General features: G+C 39.1%; 1 protein-coding gene across 3 annotated transcripts in view; it reads right to left on the bottom strand.

Moving 5' to 3' along the window:
- LOC117949874 (pre-B-cell leukemia transcription factor 1-like) overlaps positions 1-27,732 on the bottom strand; it is a 68,543-nt gene that overhangs the window by 9,072 nt on the left and 31,739 nt on the right. For all 3 annotated transcript variants that reach the window (XM_034880443.1, XM_034880441.1, XM_034880442.1), the window contains exons 3-5: positions 6,212-6,456; positions 3,278-3,468; positions 764-899 (exon numbers count right to left, since the gene is read on the bottom strand). In XM_034880443.1, coding sequence (XP_034736334.1) covers positions 764-899; positions 3,278-3,468; positions 6,212-6,456 — 572 coding nt within the window. The remainder of the gene's footprint in view (positions 1-763; positions 900-3,277; positions 3,469-6,211; positions 6,457-27,732) is intronic.

Below are 27,732 nucleotides of genomic sequence, written 5' to 3'. Positions count from 1 at the left end.
GCTGTTTACCTTGGTGTTGCTTTCCTTATTATCAATTCTCACAGGATTGAAACAACTTGAGTGCTAGAATGCAAAGATGAAAAAATAAGGTGCCTAAATATTTGACTCTTGCTCGCCAGCAGCATTGGCACAAACATTACAAGTATTGTTAGATGTTTGGCCAGTTACTGTAAGATAACTGTCATTTTCAGATAAAGGTCTTCAATTAATGAATTAATAGTTTTGTCAAATGTTTTACTTGGTTTGATGAGTAGCCAAAACATACATTTTATGATCATATCAAAGAAAGAAAAAGAATGTTTTTATATCAATTAATAAAATTAGTTATTAAAACTATATTCATTGTGTCACAGATCACATACATACTTTAACCCACTCTGGACTTTGTATATTTTGTCTATTATAAGAAAAATATATGATTATATAAGAACTATGACAGCAGTGTTGTCCTTAGCTTGCGATACTTCAATAGCAACGAGTCATTAGTCAAAAATAGATTTGTCTGGTTTGAGTTACAAGACAACAAACTCATGACATGGCATATTTATACTTTAAGTCCTTTGTTGTCTCAATGAAAGGTACTGCTAAAAGATTAGAGGAGCTTTCTGTACTCATGACAGTCAAAACTCAAAACGTATTATTAGGTTACTTGGCAAGATGCTCACAATTGCTTCATATTATAAATCGTGTTTGTCTCACTCTTCTATGGACTGTAGTTTTCCTACAGGTGGTGTAGTTTGGAATGCTCTGATCTGTGGTGTACCTGGGCAACTGTGATGGCACACTTCTTTGCCAGCTCTTCTTTAGCCTCCTCGCTGGGGTAGGGGTTACTGAGGTGTGAATAAAAATACTCGTTCAGGATCTCTGTTGCCTGCTTGTTGAAGTTTCGTCTTTTCCGTCTGCAGAAAGAACATCGGAAGTTAAAACAGTAAAACAAACCAGTTCACGTTAATCACAACATTATGGAATCGATCACGATGTGCATTACTTTCAAACACTGTTGCTGTCTTTTTTGATACTAATGCTAGGAGTCACTAAAGTCTCTAAACTTTATTTTAACCAGAAATGATATAAATGCCTTTACAGAATAGAGTATAATCTACACTCTATTATGTCCTAACTTGAACCTACCGTTCAAGATGTTAGCTTGATAGGAGTCTGGATAAACCAAAGTACATTGCCAGGATAAGCCTGACAAGCTTCTCCTAGCTTTTTCCTCCCCTACGGGAGACAACAACAACAACCTCCAAGCTTGCAAACTAACTTAACATGCCAAAAAAGAAATGGGTCTTGCAATGCGAGACTAGGCAATTCGTGACTAGTTGGTCTTTTAATAATGTGGTCTCTTTAGGTCTACTAGAAACTTTCAATTTAGCTGCAATTTCTGAGGCATTTTTTTCAGGACACAAGAAGAACAATTTGGCCCAGAACGGCTTTCCTAAAAGAATTGGCTTTGGCAATAATACTCCATAGAGAGCCAGTATAATCTACTCAAAATCTATTAGTTGTTCAAAAATGAAGATAATTACTAGTCTTTAAGTCAAATTTGAAAAAAATACTTTGATAACAATATGAGCCAATTAGATTATCAAATATCATTGCAAAGAATGTACTGGGTAAACGTTTAATAAATGATGAAAACAACGCAGATGGTTCCAGATTTTTGAATACCTAACAATTTAGCTAATTTTAGATTAAGAGATATGTTTTAGGCATTTTAAGTTCTTGTACCTTGTGGTTTGAGGTTAGATAGGTTATATACACATATATATATATATAACTTCAAATTAATTAGGCCCGCAAACCTATTTTCGACACTTTAGGACAGCACAATCTATAAACAAATTATTGACATAAGAAGTTGTTGTGCTAAACATGTTTGCACAACGTTGTTTATTTACACATCCGGCAGACATATAACAACATTTGAAATTGTGTTTCTGGCCACTTGATTAAAGTACAACATTCACTGAGGGAACTGTCTACCTTATTAACCTACAAATGCTCCACTATGTTCCCCAACTAGTTGCTAACTGTGTCTTCCTGCCTTTTGGATCTGGACAGGTAGTGTACAGTAGGTTTATCAGAGCTTTTTGTTGAAAACAGCTGCCCGCTGTGGATGGGAACAAGGCTGTGAGACTAAACCAAAACAGTAAAGTTGGGCCTGTAAAACCAAAACCTTGAGCTGAAAGATGCTAAAAAGTTCTGTATACAGCTAACTCAGGTGCAGTCAGGTAATGATTCATCAATTGAGTTAATCACAATCAGTGAATATCACACATGTAATTTGATCCATTGTTAATATTAGCATATTTATTAGAGCAGCTTTAAAGCAAGCATCAAAACGGTATTGTTTTCAACCTCAAAGATAAAGAATAACTGTGTCTAGTATCTTAGTATCCCAGCATATTAAAAAACATGGCAGCACACAAGGCTGCATTGATCAAACATGAAATAACCCCCCCTCACACACACACACACGAACACACACAAAAGCAGACAGATATCACATGCTGATGCCCATTAGTTGACTGACCCTTTATCTCCTGCACCTATCAGGTCATGTCTGCATGTGTCACATCTAAAGAGGGCTTTACATAAGCTGCAGGGAAACCCCGTAAAATCTCTATGCATGTATCCACCGGTGTGGACATTTGTGCTAAAATCTCTGTCCTGTACTCTGAAGCCTGCTTGAGAATATGTAAATGTACACAGCGTGAGCTCCAGCAACCAGTAGATTAATCAGCGGTGCCGAGCATGGCAGCGCCTCTCAACCAGTGAAAGCTTTCCTTCCCCTTCCCCTCTGCACCACCACAATCATTTGCAAGAGAATAGATAGGGAGCTTTGTAAGGGAGCACATGCCTCATTTAAATGTTATGCCTCCAACTCAGACTTTGAGTGACATTTATCCTTGGAAAAATGTATGCAAATCCAAAGCACGCATCCAAGGGAACAAGCGATTACATTAAAAAAGGGAAACATTTAGCATCATGGAGCACGCAGGAAAACTGTTATTGGCCGGTGTTGCTGCGTATGCTGGTCTAAGAAGCATCCGTACATGCAAACCAGCCCAGTGTGTGGTAAGCATCAAAATAGCATGTCTTACAGTATGTTTATTGCATGATAGGCCTCCTACATCAGCTATTCATATGGATATCAGGCTGAGCAGGAAGCACACAATGATTTGCATTGTTGTTAAGTTGGGAGGTTATTTGCAGCATTGAGCGTGGTGTGTATGGAAATGTGCACACACATATTGTATACAAAGGTACACACCTGGCATCAAGGAAGCGGGAGCGCAGGATCATGACAGCCTCGCAGGTGCTCTGCTTCAGCTGCATCTGGATGGAGCTGAACTTGCGGTGGATGATGTTCACCATACGCTCAATCTCTTTGGGCGAAATTGGCCGTGTGCGTGACTGCTCACGCAACAGGTTCATCACGTGGGTGGTGAACTCATTACATGCCTGTGAGGACACACACACACACACACACACACACACACACACACACACACACACACACACACACACACACACACACACACACACAGAATAAGACTTTAATTTGTCAGTGTGGCTATATTAAATTCACCACCAAGGAGGAAAATAGGCACTGATTTATTTCAAATTTAACACAAGTGGTGATGGCAGTGTATTAGGGGAACCAATGACAGCTGCTCCCTTCTCAGACACAAACTTTCACAGCATAGCCACCCTGAGAGACAAAAATAGCGCAACGTTTCAGTCATCCCCCCTGAGTGACGAGTGAATCTGCCACAATATTACACTCCGACTGTGCGTCTCTTACTGTCTCCTCTTCTTTATTTCTTCTTCTACTGTCGGTCTTTCTCTGGATGTAGCTGTGTCAGGCTTTGTCTGGATCTAACATTAAATTGAAAGGTATGCTATTGCAATGAATGCATCGTTATCAAGGCAATGAGAGGAAATCATCCCCCTCAAGAACAGCTGTTCAAGATTTTACTTGCGATACACACTGAGACCCACAACATGCTACTAATGCTGGACTATTCTGGGTTGTAAACACAGTCTAAAGGTAATTCTTACTGAGAGCAATATTTATTGAGGAACCATTTGAATCTACAATGGTTGTCACATAATTTAGGTTAAGGTTAATCTTGCCTCAGTAAAGAGGAAAAGCCTTTATTAAAAAGAGCAAATAAAAAGTGGGAAGAAATTGTATGAAGAGTCTGTAAAATGTACTGTATGTTAACACAGACATTAACTGACTTTGTATTTTTTGTGTTATGACTGCATCTTTTGGTTGTTTACCGGAGGGTTTACAGAGCAAAAGAAGTATTGGAAAACATTTGCCAAAGTGTCAGTGAAAGTTGTGAAAAATGACCATACCAAAGTGCCAAAGGGACCTCATCAAATGCCTGTGTTTTTACTTGAAAAATTACTTAAAGTGCTCATCTTATGCGTTTTGACTGTTTCCCTTTCTTTTATTGAGTTAAATATTTTTGGTGCATGTTATAGGTTTACAAAGTGAAAAAAGCACAAAGGGACTTACCATCTCCAACAGAAATCACTGTTCACAAACTGCTCCAAACTGCTTTATTGTAGTCCAGCTTTTACTTCCAAGACAAAAGTGCGTTACTTTGTAATACACGTTATAATGCTCGCCTAGCTGCTAGCATGGCACGTCCTCATACTCTGCTTCTGACTGGCTACTAGTCCTTACCTAGCTACACCGCTTGTGCAATTCCTAACAAAGATGGAACAGAAGTTTGATAAAACGGAGAGCTCAACACACAGGGTGAAAAGAGGAGCTACAGCAATGCACAATAGAAAAGAAATTGTGTTTTTTTTTTAAATAACTGAAAATCTACAGTATATTCTGATATAACTTCTAAATACAATAATGAACCTGAAATGAGCATAAGATGAGCACTTTAAATGATTATCAAAATAGTACTGTTGATCTTGCGCCGCTGCACTTTTTTAGGCTTATGTATTCCAAAACAGGCAGAGCAAAAGATATATTTAATTGCTTAAGAAAGTAAGTTTATTTTGAAGTGACAGTGGTCAATACTTTCTCAGTAACACTTAGCAGTCAGTGCACAAGGTGGACTAAGAATTCCTCTTGCTTGAGACCATTAATACTGTGTAAAGTGTGCTTAATAGTCTTTAGCCAGGCATTTAGCAAAGTTTACAAAACAGTGTTTCATTTGAGAACGCATATTTTGACGTTTGCAATGCAAAATAAACCCACCACCATCTTTAAGATTGTCATTCAGTAGAATTCAGCAGAATGTAGGCTACAGTCTCTCACCCATATTAGGTGAAGTGTTGAATGTGCAGTGGGACAGAAAATGGCTCGATGATGTGAAGTCTATCTGAATGTGACAGAAGCTACATGACAAAATGAACTGGCGTTTTGATTGCATTTTCAGTATGTCAGGATGCAAAGGCATGGACGACATCTGCCGTTGAAATAGAAAAATATTTTGTAGTAGACAAAATGATGTATTCAATCAATTGGTAAAATAATGTTTAAGATTCAGAAATGTATCCTTTAGGTAAGATATAAATATAAAATGTCATTATGAATGATATAGCAAACGTTGTTGAATTGTGTGCAATATTGCAACTCATTCTATAATGCTTTTATATTTGATTGGGTTATATTTAATTCATTAAATAGGTTATAATTAATGCATGCTTTCAGTTTTAAATGTTTATATTTTTTTCAGCATACAATTCTTTGTTTGAATATTTTGTCTCTTTCAATACTGATCCTTTTTAATAGTATTTCTAATATAATGCAGGGTAAATGCTAAGATATGTGCAAGGAGGAGCACGTGGCCAAGAGGAAGATAAAGACGAAGAGCAAACATCTACAAGCAGTTGAGGCACACATCAACCCCAGCCAGCCAGCAGGTCTGTGGACTCCAAAACAGCATCAAGCCCTGATCAACCACCCTCAACAAAAGGTTTAGGGACAGATATCCAGCAAAAATTTAATAATTTTGTTAATATTATGCACGTCTCAATACTTGAATGTGTGTTTTAGCTGTTCTACAGAGTAAAGTCTTAAATGATGAGATAAAATAGGCTGAGAAAAATAATAGTAAACAGTGTTACAGCTTTCTCTCACACTTTTAATAGGCTGTTTTTTTATTTATTAGAAGATCATATGAAACGTCTGGTGTTGTTCTATCCAGTCGGTCAGGTCTGCTTTTCTTACCTGTTCGTACTTCTCTAGCTCTGTATGGTAGATCTGTCTAATCTGGGTCAGTTTGGCCCTGTAGTCAGAGTGCTCTGCGGAGTTGTCCGCCCCCACACCTCCTGATGCTGCCGCTGCAGCCGCTGCTGCTGCCGAGCCTCCGCCTTTCTCCGGGCCGGATACGCCCTCTGCCAGCAGCATGTTGTCCAGGCGCATGAGCTGGGGATCCGGAGGCTCCTCCTCCTGGGCACCGCGTATACTGAGCACTACAATGACAAGGAAAGGTCAGAGGTCAGTCATAAAGGTCACACCTACAGTGTCGTGATGCACCGCAACAAGCTGTCAGTTGAGAGCCTGACTGCACCCACACATCCACCAGCTCAGTGTGAGTGATGCAGTGTTGAGGCAAGGAAAGATACACAAGCAGAAAGGCAAAATACTTAAGCAACACTGCATATAGTAAAACTGATTGGTTTATCCTTTGTTATTACAATACCATGACATTAAAAAGCGACAATGACAACATTTATATAAACACACACACACTGGCTTGAGAAAGTTTACACACCCATGCTAAAGAGGAATAAAAAAGCATCTTTTGGAAATTGATCTTAATGCCTGAATTCAAAAAATTAGGCTCCATTAAACTTGAAACATGATGAAACTCCACATCATCACATACACCTCACCATACCTTTGGCGTGGTGTTATTTCAGTTAGCCTAATACGCGATTTAATTTTCATTGAGAGATGATGTTATGGAAAGTTCCCCATGCCAATCTCTATGTATAGTGAAGGGTATGTGATGATGTTGGGCTATTTTAATTCCAAAGGGAACTTTATCAGGATCCACAGCATCCTGGATCCATGAAATAACTGGCCTTTAAAAATAAAATGTGCCTGCCTCTATGGGAATTTAACATAGGGGTGTGTATCTTTATGCCCCCTGTATTTTAAGGAAGGATATTTATTTATTATTTATTTACAATACATTATTCATTCACAAAGAAAACTGGTGTCCTTAAAAGGTTGGATTTTCCTAAATCTTTTGCATTAAGGCATTAAGATCAATTTCCAAAAAGTTTTTTTTTAATCAACTTTAACAGGGGTATGTGTAAACTTTCTCAAGCCACTGTATGTGATATATATATATATATATATATATATATATATATAAAAATAAAGCTTTCTTGTCTCCATGAGGATGGTCTGGCCTCCTCCACTTTTTAAGGCAGATGGTTAATTCTCTAAAATTGGAAATCCAGTCATCCACCTCCCATTTTAACGGATGGATGATTTAATTAAAGCTGCAACGATTAGTTAATTTAATCGATAATTTGGTCCACAGAAAAAATTATCTGCAACTATTTTGACAATCAATTAATCATTTATGTCATTTTTCAAGCAAAAATGCCAAACACCTATTTCCAGTTGTAAGGATTTACTCTGGGTTATACAATTGTGGGTTGAGTATCTTTGGGTTTTGGACAAAACAAGACCTGAAGATCGGGAGATGTCACCTTGGGTTCCTCATCCTTATACTGTAACATAGCACAATCAATGGTAATCTTGACATTTATCAACAATAATCTGGATGAGTACCTCTGCCTTCCACTAGAGGTCTCCCTTGCCATTCTTTAAAAGATTAAAGTTCCACCTCTTATTTTCTGAGTTGTAAAACATACCCAGGCCTGAGTCTTCCTCCTCCATCTGAGAACCATTCATTTCAATATAAAACGCCTTCTCCTGTGTGGAGTGTGGTGCTGCTTGGTTCCAAATTGATCCCAGAGTGGACATCGAAAGTTCGTTGGCGGCAGCCAGCATTACACCATTACAGCATTACACCATTGGCCACAGTGCCAACAGGAGCTGTGACTCTCTGACTTTACGCCAATGTGTCAATAGCCAATTTCAAACGTTACCATTTGTCTCGTTGTCACTGAATGAGATGGGACAGGCAGTGAGCACCCAATTAGTTCAGAGACAGAGAGTGCTTGCTGCATTAACCTCCGTCTGCTTTCCGGGTTGGTAGGCCTAGGAAGGGGGTCAATGAGATGAGAATGAGCCCTGCTTTGCTAGCAGAGGAAGAGGAGGGGGGTCCCTCAGTCCCTGGTCTCCCCTATCTTTAAGTAGACTGGAAATGCAAATATGGCAACTGTTGGCCAGTGGAAGATGTCAGGGATTCAGGCCACAGTCTCAGCGGGAGGTAGATTGAGTGTGGGAGGAGTGTTGGAGGAGTAGGGTAGATGGGGGGTGGAAGGGGGGGGGGTGGGTCTCTTGGGAGGGCAGGACTGTACAAACATCTTGTCTCATTACGCAGAGTCCTTCATCAATCCTGAAGGGGAAAATCTTGGATAGCTTCACACCGACCTTACCTCTGCACTGCCACGACTGCAGCCACGTTATGACTGTTTCAAACCTGCTCCATCAGAAACTCCAAACCCGCCTGTCCACTTTAGTTAATGTACATCAGCAGAGGCCCCCATTGCTCCCCGGCTCCTGAACACTTACCATTCAGGAGAGGCAGTTTTTCTCTAAAATTCCAACCTCATAAATACCAGACCAAAGTGGGTGTTAAAATGAGAGCACACCACAATACCCCATGGAGGAAATCGAGCTGCACTTTCGGGAAGTCATTTTTAGTAGGAAAACAACTCATAGAAGTAAAGAAGTCAAAAGGAAAATGTCAATTTTGACAAAGGCGCACAATAAAAAGCTACATTTAGTATTCCAAGTTAGACTGAACATGAATGATGAGATTTAGAAGAGTCACAGAATGTTTCTTTTAAAATTTTGACTTTTAAATTTGGCCTATTACTTTAGACCAACCACCTGACCCTGCAACTTGAATATATAGGTAGATAAAAAATGTCAAGAATCTCTTTTTTTTTACAGAACACCCAATTTCCTCTAGAACTCATAAAAAGTCTAGACAATCAATTGAAAATGGAAAACAAAAATTCTCTGTGTCCACAAAAAAAAACTTTCAAATCCCGTCTGCCAAATTCCAACTTAACATTCATGAAGTGTTTATTTTACTTGGCTGGAAGCACATCCAACATCAGTCTTGTAAGAGTGGTTGTTGCAAAAGAAGGTCATTTCTTAGCAAATCCCTTGGAAGGCAAAGAGAAAAAACACTAGTAGGCCAACTTTTTTGTTTTGGAAAGATGGACTATGACAGGTCATGGAAAACAATCGATTACAATTAACAGGTGAGCATTATGCTTAAAATAAATAGGTAAACGTGTTTTAAACTGACAATTAACACAAACTCCAACATGATCCCCAGGCTTTGCTTGTTGACACATTTGTACCGTTGCTAACCAGCCGCATTTCAAATCCTATCCTTATACACAGCCTACATCCCAGCTTCATTCTTGCTGCTGATCCAGCTGTCTGGGAAACCATCTGTCAGGAGGGACCCAAGAAGGAACAATGCATTACCCCATGTTGGCTGTGTACTGTCATCCCTCATTGACAGCACATTGTCAAACTTACACCGTGTTCTCTGAGCTGGTAACAAGCTAAGTAGTTGCTGCTTATAATATTAGCTCTTCCTGCTGCCTCTTATCATATAATCTGATGGGAACATGATCCAAGTGGGGTTAATGTGGATCTCACAAAAAGAATGCAACAGTGTTCATTTTTAATCCAAACAACTAATCAGTTTGATCCTTATAATGATGTAAAAATCTCTTGTCTTGCGATGGGTAGTTTCCCTATGTTGAAAACCTGCAGACCTGCAGTGATGGAAGCAAATGATGATCTATTTGTCCCACCCTAAACCTAACGCTTTAATCAAAACCATGGAGGGATAATCTCAAACAAATAAAATTAATTAAAGAAAAGAGATGGATAATGTGCTTCCATAAAATTGGCTATGCTGTGGGTCCTAATTACACGACTCAGTAAGGGCCACTTCATTGGCTAATGGCAGGCTAATTGATTCATCCTAATGTTTTTCGAGCCTTGGGTCTGCTGGGCAATCCCTGTCCAATTGTACTGGTAAACTTACTTAGCCACCCACAGGCAAACATTGAAGGTTCTCCCAGGGATAAACAATTATCTAAGTGTATGTGTGTCTGTGTGATTTGGAACCCCCTCCCCCTCCGTGAACACACATTTTCTGAATGTCTCTAATGGACGCCATTTCTCTTTTAGAGGCCCTTCAAAGATGGCTTGTTGTCAGACAATGCCTTATTCATCCCTCCTGTTTTTGACAAGCAATTCTTACAAGGAGGCAAGCACCAGGCCTTATTGATTCACTTTATCATTTGCGTTAATAATCGCGTTAATAATTAAAATGTGTAATTCTTCCATTGGCTTTGGTTGCTGATTAATTTACTAAAAGCAGGATTGTTAGTGTAATGTTGGCCGGAAAGGTTTACATGTGTTTACAGCAAAACATCATCTCTGCAAGGATGGATTAGGTCAGGATTGGTTTGCACTGGTTGGTGGTTTTACTGCTCTGTGTACACACAGAAAGACAAAATGTCACTGACTGAGAAAACAAGAAAAGTAAACTAGAATGACAGAACATGAAATTTATTTAACCCCACTACATCTGGCCTTTTACAAATCACATCGATTATTAATAGAAATCCAGGGCAATTGTCTTTTGGAGAGGCGGATGTTTAACTTCCTGGTTGTGTATCTGAGAATACAGTATATAATATAAGGGAAAAAGCTTATGGTCTTTGATGATAAGCTCGGAATATAATGCTCAAAAATGATTTACGTCCCTATTTGGGGGGAAGCAGTTTCCGTAAACCCCCTTCTTCTCCCCCCTCGTTGCTTGTTTTCAGCAAGGAAATGTTTTCCATATATTAGTCATTTGAGAAGATTGGCTTACGGCCTCATATGAAGATGGGTGTGGGTATTAAAATATTAATTGAACTACTAGCAACAGAGATACATCATTTCAGAGCATCTCTGAGTTCGGGGTGAGTATTACTTGAAAAAAGAACTGATAATTAACTCTGTCTTCTCTCTGAAGGGGAATGAACTGCCGCAAATTAAAAGCGGGTTAGCACCTGGGGCCAGCATCATAACTAGCCTCTTTGGAGAAATGTTAACACTTGGTAAGGACACAGGTTTGTAATGAATTGTCACATCATCTTGCCATACACATTTTTAAATTGACAGCAAATACAAGCAAGATCCAGTTCTAAAAATAAGCTTTTAAGTCAGTGACAATATTTGGAATCGTATCAAAAGCTTGTCAGGGGATTAAGATTTCTTTCAGGACACTGCTTGGATCTTCAAAATGATTCAGTTTTTTATGGGATAACAATATCAGACTGAAAGAGTTACAGCACACCATGCTCTGCAGTCCAGATATCTTATCCTATCAGATTAACGAAGGCAAATGGCAGGCTGTCAAAAACCATTACCATATGTAATCCCCTTCTAGATTTCGAAGGCATGTCTACAGGGATTGTTGGCATGGTAGCTTGTCGTGGCGACCGGGTGATTGGGTGAAAGCCTGATGTTTAATTAATGATGTTGGGCTTGGTTCTGTCACTGTTAGCAAGATGGACGGTCAACTACAAAGGCCTCTGACTATTGGGTGCCATAGTTCAAACTGACAGACACCTTTGGAGGCCCGCCATTCTGCAACCAGATGCTGAAATGGGATCTGCAGTGTTACATCACAGGTAGCAGCACAGGGAGAGTCAGCCAAAAGTGACATGTGATGCCAGTCAAGTGACAGCATGTCCAGGCAGATCAACAGTGCCTGTCCTGACATTTCTAAAAGCACTTTGATTAGAAAAGCAAAGGGAACGAGACTTTAGAGTGAGAACCTGAGAAGTTGTTCTATTCTATTGCCAAGCAATATCAGCCAAAAGTAACTCTTATTAAATACCTTTTGCTGTCAGGTTTGTTTTTCCTAAAAAAAAAACTGGTGCAAAGGAAGTGATGCTTCCTGTGTTTATAGGAGCAAGGAAAGGAGAAGAAACCGGCTGTTAGCATTAGCAGTACCCACCATAATGCTAAAAACAAAGAATGTTTTTTTTCTAGTACCTACCAGGCCTGTAACTTTCTATTTTAAATTATTATGTTTCTAAATTCAAACTATTGTTTAAATGTAATGCTCTTTTACTCACCAGAGTTAATCTTTCAATCAAAGGAAAAGACTAGATTAAGGTGGCACATACACAAACTTTCTGAAAAAGTGCACTCTTTAAAGACATTAACATTAATCAGGCAATAGCCATGTTCGCTAATAGATTATATCCCTCATACCAAAGATATTTACAAAATAAAAACAGTATCTGTTACAATACCATCTTCACATTATTGTCAAATATTATTCAATAATAATCCATAATCAATAATGTAGTCAACTTTTTTGGTCAACCCCTAATATTAATAAGTTGTTATTGTAATTTCATTGTCGTCATCAGCTCTGGTACTGATAATTTTTGACGCTTACTGATACTACTTATCTGACTTGAATATTATTGCTTTTATGGGTTCTTGTGTATTACAAAATACACCAGATATTTAAAGGAAGAATATAATTTGCCAATTTTAAAGCAGCTCTGTGTCTTCTTTGTGTGGGCATTGTGAACTGTGTTTGGCTTCCCTCAATGATACCTCTGCCCAGAGCAGCAGAGGTCTGTCGGGGTCCGCCACATTTCATCTGGTGGATCTCGGCAGACCTCTGCTGCTGTGCTCCACAGGGAGCTTCGTGCACTGAGGGAACAATGTTCAATGAAACAGACTGCCCACACTGCAATGACACAGAGCTGGGTTTAAATCAGCAAAATATCTCTTTTGAATCTTTGCTGAGTAATATGTTGTGGAGTATTTAAATAAAATCTGGAAACGATTAAATGTGTGATCTCAAATGTTTAGATTGCTAGCCAGCATGTAGTTATACATTTTAATATATAGAGTGATAATCTTGTCTTGAATAATCAGTCCATCCTTAAAAACAGTCCAGTAGATAGGTCTGATGAAAGCCAAATGCTTTTGCATTATTAACCCTTTCTGGTCAGAACTGTCTGCTTGAATTTACAGTGACAGCCCTGGCCCTATTTTTTTGCATTGGTGCTTCAGTGGGCACACTTCATTGTGGCTTCAGCAGTTAATAAATCACAGTAGAAGCCCCCTCTCTCGACACCAGCCTGTGCTACGGTGGTCCTGTCACAAGGCAGGCACCAGCGCCGAAGCGACAGCTACATGCTAATTCAACATCGGCATAATTCATTATACAGTCGCAAGTGTACTGGAATGGAAAGAGAACCAACGTATACCAGGAGGATGACGACAGGCATCAAACTGTTAAATCCTGCTCCCATTAAGTCCCCTCTGTTTGTCTTTGTAAAGACTCAAGTCACACTCCTGCCACCAATAAACAAGTATACATTACTTATTAGATCTGTACAAAAAGATCTATGGGATGTGTAAAGAATAACATTATTTCACCCCATTTACTTTCAAAGTGTAGACACAAAGACGGCCTTTATTGTAAAATATGCTAATATATAGAACCACTTGCTTTAAATTGTGCAAAAGCCATTGTAAAATGACATATCAAAAGGTATTACAGGAGCTATTGCACTAACGGGAAAATTAACATAAAGATAAAGTCAATTAAACCGGGAAGTCCTTCTGCTTTTCAGAGGGTGAAAACCAAGGGGAGTGGAGCTAACAGCCTTTACATGTAAGTGCTGTAGTGCCTTCTCATCGTCTGTATGGCCCATCCGGTTTGTAACCACCGGTTCAGATTACAAAAAAGCAGCATATTCTTTGTTAAAAAATACTAATCACACACACACAATCATCTGCAGGAAACCATTAATAAAGGTAATTAGAATAAGGTCCACCAAGGCCTAAGGGCCACTAGTAATGTACACACAGTCTTTGGTACAGTGGACACTCACCTCTTATTGAAATGTACATCTGTCTGACACTTGGTTAACCAAAACCTTTTTTCTTGAGACGGATGGTATGCGCTTGAGCTAATCTAACTCTGGTCAGGATGCAGTTAACACAGACAGTGACACCATCAGCCTTTCATCTAACCCAAAAATAACGTTTCAATAGTTTTGATTGTACTACCCTTAACCAACATTTGTTGTAAGTTACCCTTTAAAATCAATACACGCTTTTTAGCTGTGAGAAGTTTGACCAAAGAGTGATTTTCTTTTATCAGATTACATTTTTCCATTTCTTGTAAAATAAATGCTTATGACTTATGATGTATTAAGGATTTAAACAGTGTAACCCTTATAACAACTCAAAATTGAATACATGTCATGCAGTCAGACTAAGAGTTGCAATTCAACTAAAATATGGATGAATCTGCCATGTTGTGTCTATCATGTCTGTTGCTGGACCAAGATCATCTGTCAATGTCAAATTGTCTTTCCAATTTTATTGGTTATCATGATATGATGCACTACCAGCAGCAAAAGTTTGACTATTCTTAACTTTTTCTGACACACTGCTCTGGTATGTGACAGGGCCTCTGCTCCGACTACAGACAAGGATATCTGGAATACAAAGGAGAAGGTTGGTTGTTTTATGAATAGCTAGTGTCCACGCATAGCTAGTGTCCATGGCATTGACCTACAAGCTGTTTTACAGTATTCCAAATATTCTACCATGAACATTCATATTCCTTTGTATCACTATGGGTTTATGGGGATGCTCTTCAACAAAACCAACCCTCTATGTATGGAATCAAAAATAATTTGGTGTAATAATTTTCCTTTTAAGACAGAAATTAGCTTTTTTGTTTCTGATTGGCTTTTTGATTTGGAAGAAATATTTATTCATAATTCAAAATGAAAGTCTAAAGAGAAAATGAAGCGAAAGGAAATTAAAAATATTTTTATTTTACCATGCTATATTACTATACTATGCTACTAGGAAAAATCATTCCATAGTTAAATTTCAAAAAGAAAAAGGAAACATAAATGCTTAAACTGAAATCTTTGAAATCTTTTGTTGATTGAGAGAAACATCAAATATGAAAGTCGAAAATGGTAAACAAAAAAGTTTAAATGTAAAGGTCCCATGGCATGAAAATTGCACTTTATGAGAGAGACACATCATGGACTTCAAACGAGCATATTGGCCACCTTGATGGGCAGAGCTTCTTTTTTTTCCCGGATGTTGGAGAGCACCGCAGCAATTTAGCCCATGGCAGTGCGGGACAGGAAGTCGAGCACAGAAACAAAATAAAACATCCAGTTAATTGTCAAAATAAAATAGTCCGTGCTCATGGCGGATCTTATTTCCCTGCACTACACCTTGAAAACAGAGCACAGAGTTGTTTCCTCTCTATTCCTCTAGATGGACACAATCTGTTGTTGGTGTGGTGGTTCTATTCTACATAAATTTGCAAGATCTTGTTGGTCCTCGTGACTTCAGCTGTCAGTCATGGCAGCCGTTCCGCAACAAATCCAGACCTGGTGGGTGTTGACGGACGGCTGAGCACGCAGCCGTCACCCAGCAGAGCCGATCCGCAGCCGTTACGCATCGGGTTGGAATTTGCGGTCAAGGAAATCTCATTGTGGGACTGGCTCTTGTGGCTGTAATTCTGCGCCAAGGCTGAATTTTGGCAAAGAGACTTAAGATATGATATTAGGGAACAACTTAGGTCTATATAAAAGCGTTCAAAGAGCACCATTTCATTGGACCTTTAAATTAAAATCTCAAATAGAAAAAGTGATTATTTTATTTTAATTTTGGAATTTGGAAATTTCCATTTGACATTTTAAGATTCAACTTTTCAATTTTATTTTGACTTGACACTTGTAAATGAAGAGGCGTGGCCCAAAGGCTGGTGTGAGGGTCTGAAACTAAAGATGCAGAGGCACCTTATGAACAGCGGGGGAGCACAGTTGAGGAGCATCTGGCTGCAGTTTTGCTACCAGGCTTGCTTGACCTCATTATTAGATGATAGAAACTGATGATGTAGGCCAAACACAAACAACATTTCATGCAACAACAACAAAGTTCTCATGTACTTACTGGTAAGGTAAGGGAGTGACGCAAGCACGGAAATGGTCTAGCAGTATGTCTAAAGCCTATAGCATAATTTAAAAAAGTCTCCCGAGGAGAAACTGGTATCTCCCTTTGCCTGCTGAGCTGTGTGTTTGTGTGTGTGTGTGTGTGTGTGTGTGATGGCCGGTCAGTGAGGTTGTCAAGCTTGCAGGTTCTATCTGTGATAAAATGTATAATGAAGTATAATGAAGTAAAACCAGTTCATCTCTCAGTGAAACCTGGTTGGGTTTATTCCACTGTTGAAATCACAGCCCACATAAAGGATGGGTAGCAGTTAAATAGCATCCAGACAAGTGTCCTGTGTGTCCCACATGAGATAGTGAGCGTCCAGCAGTGTGCACCAGACTGGGGCCATCCATGGCCTCGGGCAGTGTGTCATTAACAGTCGCCTTGATATGCTCTACCTTATTATAGCCATTCCTTCAGGAGAGCAGACGAACATGTCAAAGTGTAAAACCAGGCCAAGGAGGGAAGGTGACCACACTGCCACCCTCAGCTTCTGCTGGGGGCAGGGGGTGGGTGGGGATACAAGAACAGTGCAGCGGCTTTGTTGTCAGCCTCATCCCGGACCCCCTGATGTCCCTGTGATTTCCTTGTCAGTCTGTGTTAATGGAACTCGCAGTGGCTATGCTCCTTCACATTCTTATCTCCTGTAGCAGGACAGTCACAGAGCCCAGCAGTGTCTGTTTAGCCTCGGCTGACCAGGAGACAACTGCTGTGTTTAATACTGACAATGTCTTTCCTGTCAGTAAGAAATATGTCCAGGATGAATTACGCAGGAATGCTAAAACAAATCTACTCATACCTTCAGTACAAATTGGCCTTGTATAATTTGACAAGTATTAACTGATGCAGAGAATTACTACAGCTTAACTAAATTTGACTGGTTTGCTCAGTAAAAAAAGCTCTGTAAACTCAGAGAAACATCTGATTGTGAAGCCTGGCAGCTTCTTCCACTGTCTCATTCCATCTATTTAACTATACACACTTGTATGCATTTTCACAGAGCAGAGCTCATCTACTGCCAACCAGTTTATGTAAAAGTGATTAACAGTAATTATTCCTTAATCACCATGATTAGCCAAGTCACAGTAAATTAAGCCACATCTGGAGCAGCTGAGGGCTTGAGAGTGGCAACAGTCATGCTGGGTGTGAATGCCGACTGAGGTCTACCTGGAACATCTGAAGGCAAACAGCAAAAGGCTCACCTCAACTGCTTGTTTGGACTTTGTGGCATGCAAATTTATTTTATGGACTGTTCTTATATAGCGCTTTTCTAGTCTCAACCACTACTCAAAGCGTTTTTACATAGCACAGGAACCATTCACCATTCACACATCGAGGCTACCGTACAAGCTGCCACCTGCTCATCAGATAAACACTCACACCCATTTACACTCTGAAAGCGCAGCATCGGGGGTAACTTGGGGTTCATTGTCTTGCCCAAGGACACTTCGACATGGGACTGCAGGGCCAGGGCCAAGCTTTCGATTGGCAGACGACCGCTCTACCACTGAGCCACAGCCACCCCTTAGGGTGGCTGTGTAACAAATGTCCAAAAACATAAAAACAAACAAATTCAGCATAAATGTTTGTGTAGTTGTTCTTGATAATTCTTTATGCGACAAATCTTACTGTGCAAAGTATAGGTGTGTTATGAAACGTACTGGCAACAAACAGAGAATTCTCTCAACACAATGGTTTAGCTAAGTGATTGAAGTTTGAAAATCTTCCCATTAAAATTCATTTAATTACATAAACACATAACATTAACAAACATTTTTGATAAGGATCTATTTTGAATTAGGTTTTTAAAGAATTGACCAAGAAATGTTAGGAGCGGGATATTTTACAGTTTCATTGCTCTCTAGTTGGCAAACTGTATGTAATGGAGACACTGTTTCTTAATTCCCTTCAAACTTTAACATTTCTGTACAGCAATTTCTTGTCACTTGTTATAGTAAAATACAAATACATTTGTGATAAGATAATGTCGTCAATATATCATCTTTGCCAATTTATCTGTCAGCTCTAATCTGTGTGTCATAAAACATCTAAATGTGAGCCCAAATATGAGCAAGAGGGCATTCTGCATTATGAAAATATTAGTGTATATTATTAAGAATTCATAATTATGTATTTTTATTAATTAACATGTTAAATAAGAAGAAGAAGAGCAAATTAAACAAAAGTTATTGAAATCTGGTGACTAAAACAGCCTTCCAAGAAACCAAGAAACAGACACCAGAGAAGAATCCCCATATTCACTAGGACACACACACACACACACACACACACACACACACACACACACACACACACACACACACACACACAGACAGTCCCAGCGCTGCATTGTTAATTGGCTGAGTTGCCTGAAGATGTCTCGTGTGTAGCAACAGTGTCGGCGGCACTTCTCTGTAGCTTTTCCTGCCAGATAAATGATGCAGGAGGACTGGTTGTGTGAAGGGGAACTGGTTCCATCACAGCGGGTGTGCTGTTTCTTTTATTCCAATGTTTCTCTTGTGCCCCCTGGAGAGGTTTCTCCCTGCGCCCCAGTCTCTCCCTGTTACACAGCTCCAGATTAATTACACACTTTAATGAGCTGAATTATTAATGGAGCTCTTACTTGGCAGTTTAAGGAAATACAGAGGAGAAGACAGTGTTGAGCATGAGGGAATCAGGGCTCTCATTAAAACATTACACAAGGCCTTTGGGGCCGGTGTTATTTAGCCAAAGAAATAATAGGATTTGGTATTTTATATATCAGGAACAGTGAAGCTGCTTGAGTATAAAATCCACAGCGAGAGATAGAGAGAAGAGCCCTACAGAGACTTGTGTAAAACATTATGTCATTATGATTTCAGGCCCAAGGAAAATGAAGGGCCATCTAATGCAGCTGGGAGAAAAGCTTTCCTTTCTGATGGTTCAGCACAGATGGGAGCAATATTATCGGAAATGAGGTATACTAAAGCAGTAGAGAAATGAATTACAAGAAAGGCCATTTCTAGGTAAATATGTCTCATTCCCTTCTCACTAAAAAAGGGACAGTTTCATATTGCATAACTGTAACAGTGACAAGGATCCTTATCAAAATTAAGAGTATAGGAATTGTCATTATAAAAGCTGCCAAAGGTGGCATGAATTCTTCACATATTTACATAATATCACAACATCCCACAGTGAAGGGACAGGACATGAAACCATAAAACAAGTTTCAGAGTTGTAAATTTTTATTTCTGCTGAAGCAAAATTCAATCTCCTCACCACGACTATGTATGAGGTGTGTCTTTGCATGTGTGTAATGTATTCAATAAGAATTTTACAATGGTGGGAACATGTCCAAAACATAGTTAAAGATTGCATATATGATCTGACAGTGTTGTAAAAGATCAGAAAAAGGCAATTTGTTCTCTTAATGCACTTTAATGTGTCAGAGAACAGAACTATCTCTTGTCTATTTTTTGACAAAGCATCTTTATCAAGAAGCTCTTTATATTTCCGGTGTGATGATTGTGTTTATCAGACAGGATTCGCTGTGAGGGCTGCTGAACTATCACAAGCTACATGTCTTGAGAGCACCAAACGGCTTTCACGCTTGCTTGTGGAATCCACAGTGGGATCCCAGGGGATCTCTCTCTCTCTTTTTGTGTACAAGCTGCTGCCAGTGCTGACTGTTCCTGGTGTTCGGTAAGAAACAATATCAGCCAAGTCAGATTACATTACAGCCCAACACTCTGCACGGCTATGACTCTGAATGGATTTTGGCTTTATTGCCATATTTGGGACGACACTTTAGGAGAACTGATGGCATAGCGCCTGACAAATAAGATTGAAATCTGACTGATGATTTTGCATCTGTGCCTCAGTGATACAGCACATTAACGCACATCACTGATTAGTAATCACTGGCCTGGGTGCCCGTGCAGGATGGCGTCTGGATGGGACAGTGTCTTGGTGCAGCCCTACAGCTCCAGACACAAAGCCCTGGGGACACTGCTACCGCAGCACTGCTAAACACCCCCTTGTAGCCAATGAAAACCACACAAGTTTCTGCTCAAAAAGATAACCAAGCGGCTCATTATGTTGGTCCTATTTGGGTCAAAGAGCAGTTAAAAATGTAGGTCAGAAGGATTGCTTATTGTCAATCATGAAAGAAGAGAGAAAAGGGTGGAGTAATGGAGCAGGATGGAGAAAGATCGTGCCTACTGCTCTACACAGCCCACCCCCTAGACAGAGTGTATCAAATCTAAGCAGAAGAGGGGAGTGGTGCTAAGCTTCAATGAGGAAACTTAATTAGACTCACACTTGTGAGGTTAATTTGAGCTAAGTGATGCAAGTGAAAAATCATTAAAATTTTCTGTAGCAGGACGGATCCAACATCAAGCTCTGTTTTCAGTCTTTTGTCACCTGATATACAGTATATCACCACCAGACCAATAAAGCCATTTCCCATCTAGCCTATCTTGCATTCTTTGCAGTTGAACGATGAGGTCGGTCTGACCTACATGCTGCAGACCTCCAGAAAGAACAGGATCTAACACTTCCACCAACCTAAAACGGAGTAAACTGTACATTGTCACCGTAAAGCAAGATGAGCTGTCACATTTCCTGGCTTGTGGTTTCCTTATTTTAAGTACAAGATTGTTGAAGTACATCATCTTTTCTTACTCTTGCACTTTTGGCAAATTCCAGCTCCTCTCTGAAAATCTCAGCAGCAGCAGGAGCAGCAGCAGGAGCAGAAGCAGCGGTTACTCGAACTCTGTAGCACTTCATTTCACCTCATTCTGAGCTTAGATGCAGCATAAACTGCCTAGAGGTTGACACTTGTCTGAATAATGTTATGCTAATGCTCTAGTCTACCTGTATTTACCCCTAAGTGCAGCAAGCAATCTGTTGATTGCGAGAAAGCAATTTTCCAAAGAGGGGGAGAGCGGGCCATGAGAAAGACTGAATGAGAGAGTAACAAAAGATCTTCTTTAAGCTGCAGCAAAAGCAATTTACAGAGGACGACAATTTTCTCTGGTTGTGAAAAGAGGCGCGCTCTCTAATTGTGCCTACGCAGAGCCATCAAGATGGGGATACAGAAAATAGCAAAGCAGGCTCTCACGTATCCCAGAGCAACTTAGAGATATAAGAAGGAAAACAGCTATAAAACCTTCCTTCTATTTAGTCAGGGATATTTTTTGTGCCCATTCATTCTTTAGATAGAACACTTATGTACAAGTATTGCTCACACAAACACAGTAATGGCTTGGGTGCGTTGTGTTTTCCAGCTGAGGCTAATTACCTTTAGGTTCTATATTGTATGTAACAAACTACAACCAAACAACATTACATATACATATTGTATAATAAAGAATGGCTTCCATCTTCCTGCCCTGGTGTCTTTTCTCATGCACAGGCATAAAGCAACTCCAAATCCTATAATTGAATGACAACATTGTCCTTTTAATTTGTTTGTTGGTCCTTCTGTGCCCGAGAAGGCAATTCAGAAATGAATTGCTCTTTCTGACAAGGAGTGGGGCTGGTGCTTGTGTAAATGTGTGTGTGTGTGTGTGTGTGTGTGTGTGTGTTGATGGGGTGACAAGGCTTCTAAAAATAAAGCAGCAGAACCGTGTGGTGCCAGATTGGGCTCAGTGCTGTGCTCGTCTCGCTCTGGCTCGACTTCTATCTGCCCGTGTGATAAAGCTGCTAACAGGCCTTTATCATGGAGCAAGGAGAAATATGCTCCTGCCAGATTAGACCCCGGACTCTGCCAAGGTTATAAACAGCCTGTTATCTGTGTCCCAAACGGAGTAATCCACACTCTATCAGCACCCAAACATATGGGCCACACAGAGCAGAGATAGCCTCTGATGGACACTTGGTTTTAATTGCAATGAGAGCCAGCGGAGCATCTCTGGGTGAGAAAAAGGACATTAAAAACTCTGTTATTGTGGACATGTCCCAGCTGCAGTGTAGCTGGCCAACATTCACAAAGACCAACCTCGACCTTTCTGCATTGCTGCACCTGCTCCTTCATGCGCGCTCAGGCGATAGCGTGTATGAGCAGGGCAGCGTCAATGTTAAATTTCTAGGAATCTAGTAAAGCCCTACTGGATATTTGTTTACCCACTCAAATTAATATTTTCCCTTTTCATTCGTTGTCATTTGGTGTCTTTGTGCATTCCGCCAGCATGCTTAATTACGTCTTGGCAGCAGTATGCATTAATTTGATTAGGCGCTGATGGGCTATTTTCAGTTCTCAACACAACACGGCTATTCTTCAGCTGATGCTTCACAAAACATCAGTCCTCAAATGCACTCTGTTTCCCTAATCAATAACAAACTTAAACTTCCCCAGACATTTTTCTTAGTAAACAAGAGCCACTCAGATGCTAACACACTCAGTAAAAGTCTGAGTGAAGTGGGGAAAGCAGACAGAGATGTTGGAGGGTGAACTAAGTTAGCCCTGCAGGAACTGTGTAGTGCCTGTGTTAAAAACCAACCGTGAATGTGACAATTATATCTATATTTCTGATTTACCGCTAAGGCCAAGGAACACCTTATCTTCAAACTAGTTTTAAAGGACGTTGACTGCAAAATCTGTACGACTGCATTGATTCAGTCTTTGGCCACTTGTGAACACAACTTAGACCTAAAAGTTTGAATTCAGTTGCCAAGTTACACATCTTTCAGACAAAAAGCAGCATTAACATTAATTTACTACTACAAAGAACTAATACACTATTAAAAACACTACTACAATTTTTTTTTTTAATGTAACTGTTATTGCCACTCTTCATTCTAGCCCCAACCGGTTGTCAGACAACCAAGAGCCTGGGTCTCTCCGTGGTTTCTGCCTAAAAGGAAGTTTTTCCTCGCCACTGTCGCACTGTTGCTAGCTCTGGAGGGAACTACTCGAACTGTTGGGTCCTTGTAAATGATGGAGTGTGTTCTAGACCTACTCTATCTGTAAAGTGTCTTGAGATAACTCTTGTTATGAATTTCTACTATAAATAAAATTGAATTGAATTGAATTTAAAGTCATATTTGTGTCCCCCTGATTAGTATAAGTTCTATTTGTATATTGAGTCTCCTTTAGCTCTGGTTTGGTCTGCACCAGCTCCAGCTTGAGCGGCACTATGTTTGCCCGGAAACGGGTTGATGAGAGTGGTGAGACTGAACCAAAACAATAAACTTGCGAGCTGTAAAACTAAACCAAAGAGCTGAAAGATGCTAAAACGGGCCTGACGCGGTACATGTAGTCATTTGATCAGTGTTGACATAAAACCAAGAAGCAATTGTGCCTTTTTCATATTGATATGCATATACAATATTACGTGCTTAATTCTACAATTCTTTAATTAGAATTAAAACTGCTAAAAAGAAGACAAACTGGAACAAGAAGTCAGACATCAGACTCAGGTTAGTCAAACTTATTTTGACCTACTATTGAAGGATTACTGCCAATAGTTTGGATATGCTAACCAAAAATAAGTGGTATAGATAATCTGGCTTGTTTATAACTTGTCTGATTGTCTGAATGCTCAGGTTTTCAGCTGCATCTCACTTAGTTTTAATAATGATGTGTTCCCAGATCTTAGCAAATTACTTTTGTGAGTACATTGTTATCTGGATTGATTTTTTAATTAATCAATTACTCGTCCTGAAGAAAATGTATATAAGTATTTATATAATGAAATTTGTCTTTGTCTTTTTATTTGTCTTCATAGCAAACTGAATGTCTTTTTGGTTTTGCCATTGGTTGGAGAAAAAAAAACAATTGAACGTTTCATAAGTATTTAATTGCATTTTTTAATAACCGGGTATTTTGTTTTATGTTGCAGATTACACGATTAATTGATTAATCTGGAAAGTTAGTTCCATTGTTATAACAATAGAAATGATAGGCTAAACTACAAAAGCATAAGCCAGGTTGCAATAAACCAGAATTGTTCTTTAAATTAGGTCTCTTCATGACATGTAACTAACCAAAATACAACAGGAAAATACACTCAATGCTTAATAATAGGACATCATTTTTTTGTATTCCATCATCATTTAAGACTGTACATTCACCTCTTTCTTTGTGAAGCATTATCTGTAACAAGCAGCAGTGCCTGCATGAATGAGGATTGAGGTAAATCAGGGTGAGATTGAGACTCTCTACTACTCTCTGTCTCCTCATATAAGCAGCATGATGCTCTTTCTGTCCACAGAGCTGTGATCTGAATACCTCTGCCTTCATAAAAGATTCAGGCCTTATTGACTTCCTACTTTGGTTTCCCCGCAGAGCCTACTTTCCCGGCTCCTTTTAAATTCAGCTTTCGTGGCTGAGGATGCACACCTGCCTTGGGAAAAAAACTCTCTGGCTTAACACAGGGCTTTTATAGCCTTCCCTGAATCGCATCTAGAACATATCATTGTCTGTGCAGGAAATGTACACCTTATTTTAGTGCATCAGAAGATGACCCTGGAAATAAAAATAAACCCCTGTGTATCTGATGAACTGAAATAATAAACAAAAGAGCCACTTTTGAACCATTGTATTGGCAAATTTACTAATCACTCAACAGTTACTGATTTACCGGGTCAGTTGGGGATTATTGGCATTATAAAATACCACATGCCATCTGTTATGCTAAATATTGATATTTCATGTTCCTTTTAGTTCAGCATCTGTTACCTGCTCTTTATTGCACGTCATTACCGACTGACTGCAGCATTTTAACCACACAGGCTGAGCTCATCTGTGTCTCTATATAATATTTCAAACACAACCTACACAAAAGGCCACCAAGTCTAATAAATTCCACATTTTATACACTGCCCCCAGATTTCTAAGTCCTGTCCAATAAAGTTTTAAATGTCATGAAGGACCTATAATAAGACAGTATAAACGAGAGCCAAGAAAACCATACTGTGCTCTGTCCCTTATCATTTTATCTTTTTAAGTTTTATATATTTTACATCAACTATAAAATGATTTGGAAACCAACAAGGGGATAATTGACCAACTTTATTGTTATGGTGATATGTCCCAACAGACTCATTTCTCTCTCCTGACAGTAAATGGGAAAGTCTTTCAGTATGCCTGTGCAGTCTGAATGAATCATATTAACATATATTTATATATGTTTTATATTTTAGGATTTGTCTAAAAGGAGAACCTGTGATACATGTTTGGTACATTAGAAGAAAAATACTCTGAGGTTGATGTAAAGTAAAATATGTACAAAAAACATACCTATAAAGAAATCAAGCAGAACAGCATGTGATTGACCTCTAAAAGCACCACTGACCTTCTGCCCAGGATTTCCAGGTTGCAACAAACTGAACAAACTAAAGCAGACCAGCATCTCCAAGGCGCAGCATTTCACACTTGGGTAGAGGCAGAGGATCAGCCTTTAATGACACACAGTTTCCCCAGTCACCTAGAATGAACATGCAGCACTGGAAATAGACCGGAAACTCAACCTCCGCACGGGCCAGAAACCTGGTGATGCTTGCTTGCCTGCCAAAGTAAGCCTACCACTGCAGAGAGAGACAAACCCCCAACCATGTCTCAATCATACAAACCAAACATGATCGAGGTATTTTATTTACTGAGTTATAATGCTGACGCTATCACTGAGGGAAGTGTGCAGATACTGCAGCACACTTGTGTTGTTCAGTGATGTGTGATAACACTGTAGATGGCACAAAAAGCACAAAGTCCATCTTGGGATTTTTTATCCATGTTGTGTGCCGCTACCATCAAAACACTACACTTGTTGCACAACAAAATCCTCATCAAAACTAAGTCATATTTTTGTTGTGAGTAAATGGGATGTGAGGTTAACAGTTCCAGTGAATCGAAGGACCCAGTAAACAATAGGACTGGGTATTGAAGTTTTGCAATACTACTTTTGTTAGAAATTTTTTACTAGTTGTGACATTTTCTGAACCAAATGACATGAAAATAATTGTTTGTTGCATAACTAAAAAATATATCACATATCACAGATTGGATATTACTAATCAGCTGATAACCACACAGCTGTGAACAAGCCAATGATTATGAGAAAATAAGGAAACTGATGCCAATCAGCTATAAATACAAGCATTTGTACAAGAACTTTACCTTAAATGAAATTGTGTGTGTGTGTATATATATATATATTTATATATGTATATTAGGGCTGGGCGAGTTAACGCGTTATTACCGCGTTAGCTAAATAATTAATTTTTTTATTGCGCCTTAACGCAGTTTTTATTATTTCTTTATTATTGTAAAAGTTTGTTGCTCACAGGCTTTGTAAGGCCTGAGACTGAGAGACTCGCCCACGAGCAAAAACAGCACCTCGGATTCATAGTTTAATAATTTATCAACCATAGGCTACAACACAGAAACTCACCAAAAGTTGCGTCTAAAAGGTAACGAGTTAACGGTTACATAGGTCTCTTCCAGGTCTCTCTAGCCTTTACAGGTGGTTTTCTATGCAGCCTGGAACTTCCAGCCTTTTTCGGGGTCGTTGAGCATTAAATCCGAACAGTCACATCCAAGATTTATCCACTTTATGTCCATAATTCATCGCGTTTTGGCTCATTTATGTCGCTAGCTTGCGGCTCCGTGTCTGCTCTCTGTATAGGGAAGTAAAGCCAATAGAATGCCCATATATGGGAGAAAACGTCATCCAAAGAGTATGGAAGCTGAAAGAGGCCAATACTCCCAGTCAAACAGGCTAGTATGCAATCAAAGATGCTATAGTGCACAAGATAGATATCTACCGTTTTATAGAGGATAATGGCCTCACTGGTTCGAGATTTGGCATATATTTATATTATATAATTGGGCCTTTTTTGAAGAAATTTAAATAGTATGTGCTTTATATGAGTTATAATGTTTATTATGTTTATTTTTGCATATAGAATAACTAAAGAATAAATAAGAATAGTTTTAGACGCACACATGCTTGTGTAGCATTGCTGTGGGTGTAATATCAATACATGTGACATTATTATGTTGATTATTGGCATAAGTAAATGTCATGAGGGCAAAAAGCGCCTGGACTTTCTTTGAAAAATAGGTTTTACTGCTCTGTCTGTGATTTTAATACATATCTGGAAGATTCATGTTCCATTTTATCTATTTATTTGTCTTTAAGGTCCTACAACCATTTTTAACAATCAAGTGACCTCATTGCAACTCAAATATTCTACTAACCCAGTTTGTCCTGAAAAAATTATGTTCATATCTTGACTGTAGACAACAGAGTTGATGTTTCATAAGCTTTTGTATAAAATAAATCCACACGGACAATTAACTGTTAAAATGGCCTTAGGGTTCAGAGGAATAAGTTAAAACGTACACTAAATATTTTAATTAACTCTTACTTTATAAATAAAATGCTGGTAAGTTTTTTGCAGAACAAATGTTACGGCACTTTTATTCATATGGAAGAACATTTAAAAATAAATTGCACTATATACACTACTTTTGAATTCATTATTTCATTTTGCGATTAATTGCGATTAATCGGGGAAATTATGCG

The sequence above is a fragment of the Etheostoma cragini genome, chromosome 9 (assembly GCF_013103735.1).
Source record: "Etheostoma cragini isolate CJK2018 chromosome 9, CSU_Ecrag_1.0, whole genome shotgun sequence".
Taxonomy (NCBI): domain Eukaryota; kingdom Metazoa; phylum Chordata; class Actinopteri; order Perciformes; family Percidae; genus Etheostoma; species Etheostoma cragini.
The sequence above is the reverse complement of the archived record's forward strand: the minus strand, read 5'-3'. Positions and strand labels throughout refer to the sequence as shown.